The 11,990-nt window shown below is 35.6% G+C and overlaps 1 protein-coding gene across 3 annotated transcripts; it reads right to left on the bottom strand.

The window, feature by feature from the left end:
* Positions 1 to 2,462: 2,462 nt before the first annotated feature.
* LOC142636651 (ABC transporter C family member 8-like) lies at positions 2,463 to 9,550 on the bottom strand. 3 transcript variants are annotated; one of them, XM_075810926.1, is made up of 13 exons: positions 9,075 to 9,285; positions 8,613 to 8,683; positions 6,741 to 7,373; positions 6,306 to 6,626; positions 6,109 to 6,195; positions 5,385 to 6,005; positions 5,089 to 5,253; positions 4,698 to 4,992; positions 4,383 to 4,597; positions 3,940 to 4,245; positions 3,776 to 3,839; positions 3,420 to 3,659; positions 2,463 to 2,826 (listed from the first exon to the last, which is right to left on the bottom strand). In XM_075810926.1, the coding sequence occupies exons 1-13, from the start codon at positions 9,097 to 9,099 to the stop codon at positions 2,699 to 2,701; spliced, it is 3,171 nt and encodes a 1,056-aa protein (XP_075667041.1). In that variant the 5' UTR covers positions 9,100 to 9,285; the 3' UTR covers positions 2,463 to 2,698. The 3 variants fall into 3 exon arrangements, with proteins under 3 accessions (XP_075667041.1, XP_075667040.1, XP_075667039.1); XM_075810925.1 differs by having other exon boundaries at positions 6,741 to 8,683; positions 9,075 to 9,550; XM_075810924.1 differs by lacking the exon at positions 9,075 to 9,285 and having other exon boundaries at positions 6,741 to 8,744.
* Between the last annotated feature and the right edge of the window lie 2,440 nt (positions 9,551 to 11,990).

Raw genomic sequence — 11,990 nt, 5'->3', positions numbered from 1 at the left:
CAATGTTAATAGTTCACCGTCAAAATGCATATAATTACAAGTTTACAACTTCAAAAAGAGATAGATCTTAAAACAAACAAAACAAGTAAGTCAACTAAGTAGCAAACCATCTAAATCAACTTTACTAATGATGCAAAAGTCAATAAAGTCAGCTAATCTGAATATCGGCTGTACAATTCATTGTCCTGCACCAATATATAGAAAAGCCACCCAGTAGTAGTTAGCAAGACAGAGTAATCAGCTTTAAAGACCACCAAAACAGAATGGGTGTAAGAAGGGGAAACCTACCAGTAAGCCAGAGTTTGCTTCTACATTCAAACTCCTTTATCAGAGAAGTATTTGCATACTTAGGTCACAGGACACCACTTCACATGAGGACAATACTTCTATACATACTAGTGCCACCATAAAGAGTGCCCATGAATCAAGAAAGAAATAAACATATGTAACCATTATATATGAATCATGACCTATCCTTATCAATAAGCCTAGCACCAGTACAAAAAGTTTGGACTTTTGCTCTATAAAAATTTAAATACATAATTAGCATGAAAAATCAAGATATTTAAAATAAATGTTTGATTTTTTTGTAGAAAGGTAAGTTGTAGGGACTTTGGGCCCAATAATTTATGAAGGATGGCCTAAGAATATCTTTTGGGCTAAAAGCCCAATCCGAGGACATCAAATGATCTTAGGATGCGTGAATGTTAACTCATAAAGAAAATACTAGGTAAAAAAAAAGCGATAGTGTCTTAATAAATATGTCCGAGGAATACTATGTCCTCGGATAATGAAGCCAAGGTAATAGAAGGGAAGGTTTAATATCCCCTAGGCTATGTTATAGAAATTCCTATGGTTTAAGAAAGACACGGTACATGTGGAGGATACTAGAAAGGGCGGTGGAATATCTAAGATAAAACTGCTACCACCGCCCCCGCATTAAAGACTCTACAACTGATCTGCTGGCCGCATTAATGGAGAAATGGGACCTGAACATGAGATTTGAAACTTGGCCCCTGTCTCCAAAAGACTTCAGGGAAAATGGATGGGACAAGTATTTAAGCCAGTGTTATAACCATGAGGTGGAAGATGAGAAGGAGGAAGTATAAAACAAAGAAGGGACCTTCAGTAACAAGGGGGAGAAAAAAGAAAAGAAATAAAAGGAAGAGGAAATTGTAGACTTGACTATTCTCAATTGTAATCTATCTTAAGCAGCAGTATTATAAATTATCCTCGGATTATGTCCGATGAGAAGCTTTCATACACATTCATATAAACAACTCCTTGTTTGTGCCTTTAGGCCGAAAAGCCCATCTTCTTTTGTTGTTTAAACATCTTTAGAACCTAGGTTTTAAGCCCACTCTCTACAAATTAATTGTAAAAAAAGGCTTTCAAGCCCTTTCCCTTCTGATTGTGGGTCAGGGGCTCGAACTATGTCCTTACATAAGTAATTCACACACATTATAGCAAACTTGTAAACTTATAAAAAGTATATTTTAAGTTTACATCACTAATAATATCATTCCCACAAAAAAAAAAAAAAAAACTACACGTCATGGACTAGAGGCACACCGTGCAAGTCAGCTAGTCAGGTTTGGCCTTTGTGGTTTCACATTTGTGCCCTACTGCCTTTGGCTTTGGACTACAGCTAGTCAAATTGAATGAGATTTTTTTCTTTTTCTTTTTTTTTAATGGTTGACTTGACAGTCTTGTGTTGTCTTGTCAAGTTGTCTCATTCTCTCATGTCTGAAGCTTAGTTCTTATTGGTTGTGACTTGTGAAGCTCAAATAGTCAAATTGAATGTGACGCTATTGTTGTCTTGTCTTGTCTTTGTTTATATCTATAAAGACTATAATCTATTGACTATTAGTTTTAGTACTTTGTGCTTTATGCACCTAGCATCAGAAAGTAGTCTAAATATTTTTTTAGCGAATTTTTTTAACGGGTCGGGTCATGGGTTATCTGGGTTGGATTGGGTTGGGTTGACCCGCAAAAAAATCAGGTCGGATCACAGGTCAACCCGTTTTTGCTTCGAGTAAAAAAAAAATAGGGTTCGGGTCAGGTTTTTTCGGGTCGAGTCAGAAAATTCTGACCCATTTTGCCATGTCTCCATCGGGCCATACAGATCGAGTGGTACCTCTGTCTCTCTCCCCAATTGGAGAGAGTGCAGGTTCAATACCGGAGTTCTAATTTCCTTGAAACTATTTATAGCAGAATTATAACGATTACCCTTTCCATTGTGTAGATTAGTGAAGCTATTTTTCCTCTTTTTTCTTTTTCTTTTTTTAAATGTGTTTTTTAATGTTGATCAAAAGTGTCAAATTATTTTACCTTCCTTTGTATAGTTTATAGGCAAAATGAGCCTACAATGGACAAGAAGAAAAATATTCATGTGTAAGAGTATGTTGGTAATAAGGTGAAACGCACTTCAGTAGTTGCACACCTATAAACAATAATGGTGGTATTATCCAAATGGTAACATATGGCATTGCATCTTTTCCCATTGCCCATAGGCAAATCCGCTTACAAACTAATCAAATATTCCAATACTTTCACAAAGAGTCCTATTTTGTGATGACACCTTAGGATAACATGTGTTACATATAATCACCTAAGTGTGCTTTAAAGTCACATAAAAATCACTCATTTTCATGCCGAATGTGTGCTTTATTTACTTTATTTACCATTATCTACATTATTATTGATATTTGTTGAAATGTTGGTAGGAGTTCCTCCTGCTGCTGGACCAGTATTCAGCTACAAGCTTAGCGAATGAGGAGTTAGTCTCAAGAAGCTTCGAAGGCTCATCATATTCTATAAGTTTCCCTGCAAGACCAAACCAACTCAGATTAGCATAAGCTGCCTCAACATCATTACAATTTAGTGAAATAGTTTGGACGGGGACTCTTTGGGGCCTTTTGGACACAAAACTAGCTTTCACATATATCCCTAGGTACTTACAATTGTTCTTACTGTAAATTCTCTTTTCTTCAGGATATTTCCACTTATGATGAGCTTATTTTTCAGTTTATTGACATCTGAAGTTTTAAAACCTCTCTCTGTCTATATACAGCTTATTTTCCAAGTAAAATTAGCCATTGAAATTTTGCTCATCCAAGCACATAATTACCTTTGATCCATTACCGATTCAGACAAACCCATAAAGCCAAGGGAGCCCTTAAGCTAAGCAATTCTTTTAGCATTATAAGATAACTGTCAGGTATAATTGCCATCATGTTTAGACATATTCCAAAACGATACTTTCCCTTTCATTTATTTAACCATTTTAACTGTTTCTCAAGAATCTTGTTTATGTACATATTTATCTATATGGCGAAAAAGAAAGGGAAAGAGGAAAAAAGTTTTAACTGGATTCCTTCTGTATGTATAAAAGAAAGTTGGAAAGTGAATAAACATACCATAAGAGAGGACCATGACCATATCACTATCAATAACAGTAGGAACTCTATGTGCTACTGTTATCACCGTGCATTTTGAGAATTCCTGCCTGATAATTCTTTGTAGAACAGCATCTGTTGCAGAATCAATGGAAGCAGTAGCTTCATCAAGAACTAGAATTTTATTCCTTTTAAGGAGGACTCTACCAAGGCAGAAGAGTTGGCGTTGCCCAGCACTCCAATTTTCACCTTCATCACTCACTGTTCAATATATCAAAGTTAATGAGCAATATAATCCATATTGCTTTAATGCCACTCTATAGAAAGTGATATGTTTCATTCTTCTAGTTAGTTCTAAAAAAGAATCATAAACTGACCTGAAGAGTCGAGCAGATTAGGTAGGCTGCTGATTGTTGCCTTAAGCTGACACTTCTCAAGAGCCTATAAATGAAAATGTGAGTTGGGTTGCTCCAAACTTGCAAAGAAAAGAAGACAAAATATTACAAAATAATTTGTTCAAGATGAGAATCAGCAGGCTTACCTTCCATATATCTTCATCAGAGTAAAGACCTAGAGGATCCAAGTTAGTCCGCACACTACCCTTGAAAAGAGTTGGCTCTTGAGGGATGATGCTGAGTTTCATCCTTAAATCCTTCAAACCAATGGAGCATATGTCAAGCCCATCTACAAGAATTTTCCCGCTTGCAGGCTCTACTAAACGAAATAAAGCACTAATAAGTGTAGTTTTTCCACTTCCTGTTCTTCCCACAACTCCGACTCTAGCCCCTTCTTTGAAAGTGCAGGTGATATCCTTGAGAACTAATGGAGAATTTGGACGATATCTTATCTGAAACCCAACAAAAATAATAATTGGAGTCAATTTGATCAATTCGAAGTTGAAATGATTGAGGTAGCGATGTGAAGAACACTAAGAAACTTAAGTAGATAAAGCTAAATGGGGGTATGTATGACATGCTTCCTTACCTTCAAAGCTTGCAACTCTATCCTACCCTTTGAAGGCCATGAAGACAGTGGCCTCATGTCCTCCACAATAGCAGGAGGCTCTGATGGTATGTGCATGAATTGATTGATCCGTTCAACTGAGATGATGTAGTTTGATAAGCTGCTATACCATCGAGTCAGAAAAATTTGGGTTCCTGTTAGTGATAGAGCATAAGAAAGAGAGAGTCCCACAAGTCCTGCAGACCACCGAAGAAAGGAGGAGCTATGAGTAATATTTTTTGACGGTCTGAAAACTCCTTACTACAAGAAATGGACAGTCTAATGAAGTTATGTTACCTGGAGCTATAAAACCCTTGGGAAGCAACACAAGAAGGAAAGCTGCAGTGAAGAGAGTCAAATTCTGAAGTACTTCTATTCTTAAAACTAACCACTCCATGGCTGCATTTGAATAGAAGAAAAGCCGAGCATCAGAATCAATGAGCTTTAGATAGTTCTCAAAAAACTTGTCCGCCATGTTAAAAGCTCTAATAGTGACCACTCCAAGTGAAGTCTCAGCTGCATAATTCATAACCGGTGCTTTTGTAGTTCCATTTATCCTTATTAGTTCCCTCGCAGAGGGTTGATAATACCCCTTTGAGCAAAAGCAAAAGAGAGAGCTTTGTCATTCCGTTACTGATGATGAAAGAGGTTAAAGAAATCAAGACTAAATATGAATCATTAGATATACCTGAACATATTTTGCAGCTACCATAGCAAGAATGGCTACAATAAGAACTTCCCATGTGACAGAAGCCATAATCCCTATTGTAGTCAGAAGTTCAATACTTGCTGCCACTACAAATATTGTGGAGAAAGGTATGTCGTAATCCAAAACACTCAAATCTGATGAAGCCTAAAAGAGAAACAATAAGATGAATGTACAAATTGAGTACTGGCTCTGATTATAAAATACCCTTACAAGATACATAATACAGTAGATTTTTTTTTTTTTTTTATTCGTGGTCGAGAAATAAATAGTCTTACTCGAGTCAAAATCCGGCCAACAGGGGTTGAGTCAAAGAATAACATGGGAGCTTTAAAGACAGCATTGGTAAAACCGGAGAAAAAGGCACTGGAAGCTTTTAATCCAAGATAGGCTGCAAGGAAAGACTTTGCATATACAAAGACAGCACTGAGTGTTGAAATTGCAGTGTAGACTGCAATCAAAATGACACTAGTGATTTTAGGAATTTGAATGCCCAGAGCTAGCCAATATGTTGCAGCGGCCTGAAGACCAACAAAACCAGCCTGAGTTACTATGCCTAAGAAAAAAAGAAGCAATCCCTTTGAGACAATGATATAATCCCAGAATGGCTTCCATCCAACATCATTAATCTCTGTTTCTTCTTCTGCTGTTAGTTGTACTCCTGGTAGACCCTTCACAGCAATCTCCCCATCACTATTTTCCTTAGTGAGGTTAGACCCTTGAGACACCTCTGGCTGAACCGTATCTAACCTCAGAGACTCTTCTTTAGTTCCGTTATTTGAAGGATCCAGTCCTGTTATTGCATCTCTATGAGCATTCACAAGCTGTTCAAATGCTGTCCCAGCTTTCAAGAGCTCCTCATAGCTTCCTGATTGAGTAATTTGACCACCATTCATAACCTGGAAAGTTAAGAAACAGAATACTATTAGCTACGGATAACAAAAATTTATGCATAAAAAATTTAAAAATAATCTTAACTTTTAGAATTTAGTAAATACTTGCCAAAATTTTATCAACTTCTGAGAGAAACTCCACTTGGTGAGTCACTAGAATGACAGTTTTGTTTTCAAGAGCAGCCATGACACAATCCTGCAATTTCATATTTTTTTACTCGTTTAAAAAACTACATCAAAGATGAGGATTCTTTCTTGATCCTAGATTTCACATTCATGAAAAAACTAGAAGCAAGTTTCTCTTACATTAAATAAAATTGCAGCTGTATGAGCATCTACTGCACTGAATGGATCATCGAGGAGATACATATCAGCATCGTTATATACAGCTCGAGCTAGTTGAATCCTTTGTTTCTGTCCCCCACTCATGTTAAGCCCTCTCTGACCTATTTCTGTGAGATCACCATGGTTGAAAAAATTGATGTCCTTGTCCAAAGCACATGCTTTTATGGCCTTCTCATATCTAGTCTTGTCCATAGGCTTTCCATACAGTATGTTATCTCGAATAGTCCCACTTTGTATCCAAGAATTTTGAGAAACATAGGCAATGGATCCAAATACATTAACCTGTTTGTAAGTATCAAAGACCAAAATTAGTGATTAAAAAATTAAAATTTTAAAAAAAAAATTTAAAAAAAAAAAAAAGCAAAACTATAAAATATCATTCAGTTTTTGACTCACTACTCCGGAAATTTTTGGTATCTCCCCTAGTACAGCATATAGAAGTGATGATTTCCCAGCTCCAACTGGCCCACAGATAGCAACTTTCTGCCCCCATCTTATTTCCAAGTTCACTTCTTTTAGAGTCGGAATAATTATTTCAGGATCCCAACTGAAATTTCCTGATTGTATCCTTACACTCTTATCTGACTTCTGAAAGGGGATTCTCCTTATTTCATCATTTTTTAGCTCATCATCAAGTAGAAAAGCATTGAGACGATCGAAAGATACCTTCACTTGGATCAAAGAAGAAAGAGCTTCTGGTATCATTCTCACAGGCTCTGCCATAGTCCTCAATGATGCAAGAACTGTGAAGATAGTGCTAGCATTTAGAGGGGCACTTCCAAAAATAATACATCCCAAGAAGACAACTGAAGAAATGATGGTTGGAGACATCCAATACAACAGTGTGCCATGAGCCTTTGCAATCTGTGCTTTAGCCAACCATTTGAACTCATTTTCGCGGCGGGATTCAATCAAATTTTTGAATTTCTGTTCCCATGATTGCAACTTTATGATCTTCATATTGTTTAGGATCTCGGAAGTGGATCTCAATCGCTCATCTTGTGCAATCATAAACTGAGTTTGACACTTCTGTAGCATATTTGCGAAAGGCACATTAAGGATTCCGCATATGAGAAGAGGAACTAGGCCTGTAAGTGCACCTAGACCCACAACCCAGAAAAGAATGCCAATGGCTAGGAAAAGTTGAAGTACAAAGCTCCATGAAGAATGGAACCACCATGGAAATTCACCCATTCTATAAGCATCAACTGCAATATAATTCACTACCTCCCCAGTTGAGTGCCTTCTCCTTCCCAAACTAGAAAGTTTTAACTGTTTTTGGTAGACTGCCACCATTAAGGCTGATCTCATCCTCATTCCCGACCTCCTTGAAACAAAGAACCAGTGCCTTTGAGACAAAGACTCAACTAACTTGGTAACAACTAGACACCCCACAATAGAGAGACCTTCATCCAGGTTCCTCTCATTGCCATTTGCGTAATTTACAAAAGCATAGAGTATTAGAGGAGAAACTACTACAGCAATTGTCCTAAGAAATGCACAAATGCCTATGAATATGTTCTCTTTCAGGTAAACTTTTGCAATGGCCCGAAGAACCAAGTTCCGGGTATTGTTTGAGTTTGTTTCCCTTAAAAGAGAATCCCATGCATGAGCAAACTTTTGGTATGCAAATTTGGCTTCATCTTCAGGAACCAGCGAGGGAATGTCTTCAAGAGCCAATCGTTTGGAGTAGCCCAAGCTAAGTAAACTATTAATCCAAGAAAATGTTAATTTTCCAAGAAAACTAGCCTGGCCTAATTCTTTTTGGCATTTTTCAGCCTTTTTGGCTAATAGAGGTTCATTTAGATTGTTGTCTATATTATGCTGAGAAACAAAGTGAATTAGGTTCCTAAGAGCACAGAGGAAAAGCAAAAAGTTAATAGGCCAAGGTAACATGTCCAAAATTTCAATGCTATGTGTCTTTAGTAGAATTTGGACATTCAGAACTGAAATAAATATAAAAGAGGATGCCCACCAAAGAGAGTTTAGATTACTGATCCATTTGGACCGTTGAACATGCAAAGAAACTGTAAAAGAGATCCAAACCAGTCCTCTAACGAAGAAAACCAACCCGCTCATATGATTGAGTTCATCATTTTTGGCCATGAGATTCCATAAACCCACACTAAAATAAGCAATGCTAGAAAGAGCACAACATAGTGAAACTACCACCAAGACCCAATCTTTTCTAATACTTCTTGTAGAACATTTTCCTATGATAGCTATGAGCAAAAATAGGTAGAAAGCACAGAGGAAGAATAGGTTTACACTGTCTACAATTGTTCTTTGAAGGCAGTAAGAACCCAAATAAAGTTCTTCACAAATCCATGAGAAACCCCCTGCATATACATCAAAAGAGAAACTGTAAGAACAACAAAGATTCATGCTAGAAACACTGGAAAGTTGGAAAAGTCAATGAAATAAAATAGTGTTGCAAAAGTAAAAGCTAATGAGTTTGCCAAGAACACATTAACTGCAAATCATTGATAACAAAGCAAGAGAACAAACTGAAAAATAAAAATAAAAATATAGAAAGAATATTCAAAATGGTATTTCATTTATTGCTTTACAAATTATTGTACATGCCATAATAGGCAACAATATTAAAAGTCTTACAACGAACAACATAAATTCATTACTTAATAGTAGAAGAATAAAATCCATAACCCAACTTTTCTAAGAGAGAGGAAAAAAAAAACATTCACACAGAGAGGGAATGATTGCATGTACCAACTGAGCTCCCCAAGGAAATCATTGCTGGAAGAACTTTTATGGTTCACTTGGCACCGCTAGTAGAGCACAAGCTTACTTATATGTATGAGCTCAACAATAAGAAGTGCCCCACGTAACTTTCTCCTGGCCAATCCCCGTAAATGCTGTCAGAATTCTCAAAGCTCAACCAGTCACTCCCTTCTCATAATTTTTTTTCATGTTTGGCACATTTATGTCTTTGTCTGGTTGTGCATCATTTCCTCCTATTAATATTTTCTTTTCTTTTCTTTTCTTTTCTTTTTTTTTTTTTTTTTTTGGTTCAAAGGAAATTGGTTTCCGAAAAATATTTTCAACATTCCCTCGGGGCAACTAAAAATGTTCGTCAACTGGAAATCAATTTTTGGTTGACCGTAAAATTATGACATTTATGGCAGAAATTGGTTTACGTTTCTTATCCCTAAACCATTTTCTACTTCACCCAAAACTCATCAACCTAACCTCCATCTACCACTATTAGCCATCCAACCACTACCCCCGCTAATGTCCCTAGCCGCCAACCACCGTCAATCACCAGCCACCACTACCGTTGTCGGCCAGTCTTCGCCATCACTATTCACCACTGGTCTTTGCCATTGCCGGTGGCCATTGATATCTGCCACCACCATTGGTCGCCGGCCGCCGCCAGTTTTTCATTGCATTTCCGAACTCAATCAAATACTTGAAATTATTTTCTAGAGTATTTTCCAGAACGCATCTAAACACTTGAAAATATTTTTTTTCCCGAAAAAAGTGACAAGTCCATATAAATCTCCTACCCTTCGCTTTCTTTTCATTGCAATTCAATACGTCTATAACTTAGCAATTAAAAAAAAAATACTAGTCCATATAAATCTCCAACCCTTTGTTTTCTTTTTCTTGTTTGGGTAGGAAGGGAAATCATTAACCAAACAATTGGAACTGTCTAAGCAAATTAAAGTCTTCTTATTGAACAAAAAAGTTTATGAAAAATTATTTAATACTTCAAGGTTTTTGGGTAGAAAGGGAAATCATTCACCAAACAATTAGAACTGTCAAAGGATTGAAGTCTTCTTGTTGAACACAACCACATCTATGGGAAATTATTTCAAAGACTTATGGAAAATCTAATGTATTACACCTAAAAAATTATATCTAAGTTTTACATTTAATTCAATACTCGAAGAGCAGTCTTTTCTCCTCTATGGTGGGTCTCACCTTAAAATTATTTAATGAAATCCTTTATTACTTAAGAAGAGGAAACATTACCCCAAATTACTAAATAATTAATCAAACACTTATTGGCCTTTTAAAAATAATAATTTTATAGTTGGGACAGTGAAGATTAAAATCTTAAAATATGTCAGTCTCAATTGAACTACAAGATTTTTTGTATTTATTGGCCTCTCCATAACTGGCGGTGGCGAATATTTTCTTAACTGTGAAACACAACCACGTTGTGTCAAAGCATCAGCAAATATTTCTTGGCTTGTCGAGCAATCATCTGTGAGTTGTGATCCAAATCGGCAATCGGCATACCAGAAGCTATGTTATCAGAGCATCAGCGTATTTACTCATGATCATGATGTTAACAACTAAAGAAATCGCAAGATGTAATCTATCCCTTAAAGGCCCATAACTCAACTAGAACAATACCTGTTATTCTATCAATAATGAACAAAATTAATTATCTTATGCAATCGATACAATTGTATATTACATTCTTATCACATGCATGTGGTAACGGAGTCAGGATTTCAATCCAGGGAGAATAAGATTAAAATAGAAAACTAGATGCAAAATTAATCTAAAGATATTAATCAATAATGATTAATAAAAAAGTAAAAAGGCAATTGTAAACAAATGTAAGTACAAGTATAAATGTCATGTTATTAAAACAAAACAAAAATAATCAATCATAGTTACTAACAATCAAAGTAAGAAATTAATGTGAGTTCTAATTAATTCAACTGGTAAATCTGAGATTCTATCTCTACTTACATTAAAAATCAATTAGAATTCTAGATACATAAAATTTAGACATCTAATTTAATTTCTTAAAATAAATCAATCTAAAACTGTTAATTAAACATTGTTTATAGTTGACTTGAGTTATGAAAAATAAACATAGTTGAAAAAGTTGACTTCATGAGTTATGAAAAACAAAATGACGGGACCATGAGTGTCGGTTGTATCAATCATTCATAATTAACTATTTTCGCAATTTAGGAAATGTATTATAAAAAAAAAAAAGTTATTTTCATAACATTATAATTACCATGAGAAAAGGCGAAAAAATAAAATAAGGTAGTACTGAAAATAAGAACAGGTGGGACAAGATCAAAATTAAGAATAAATGCTATTTAATAAGAGCAACCACGCATATGCAAAAAAAGTGAGAAAAAGTTTTTGCCTTCTTTTTTTTATGGTGCCAAATCTGTTTCATAATAGTGGGAGTCCTTTTTTCTTTTCTGTTTTTTCTCGGACACATGCAATGTTAGACTCATATAGCCATATATGTGGATCATGTTTGTTCATCCTAAAAAGTGTGGATCACGTTTGTTCATCAAAAATGTCCATTTCCATCCTGATGGCTCTAAAAAAGCCACCAAACCATTTTCTTTTATCGTTCTGAATTCAACCTTATGCTGAGTATTTGAATTCGTTTCACATTAACTTATTTAGCTCTTTATTGATTGCTTTTCATTAAAAGTGAATTACAATGTATTTGAAATAATAAGATTTTAAAAAACTATACATAAACATAATAAACGAGAATGTTTATGACAAATAGACTTCAAATAGTTTGAACCAACTACCAACCCCATGGAAATGAACATATATGGTCCATTTCTTTCGAGATGTCAATTAAGAAAATCTTAATCCCCCAATCGCAAAGCTCTTGGACCATTTGAGTCA

This window comes from Castanea sativa, chromosome 5, assembly GCF_040712315.1.
Source record: "Castanea sativa cultivar Marrone di Chiusa Pesio chromosome 5, ASM4071231v1".
NCBI classification, from domain to species: domain Eukaryota; kingdom Viridiplantae; phylum Streptophyta; class Magnoliopsida; order Fagales; family Fagaceae; genus Castanea; species Castanea sativa.
The sequence above is the reverse complement of the archived record's forward strand: the minus strand, read 5'-3'. Positions and strand labels throughout refer to the sequence as shown.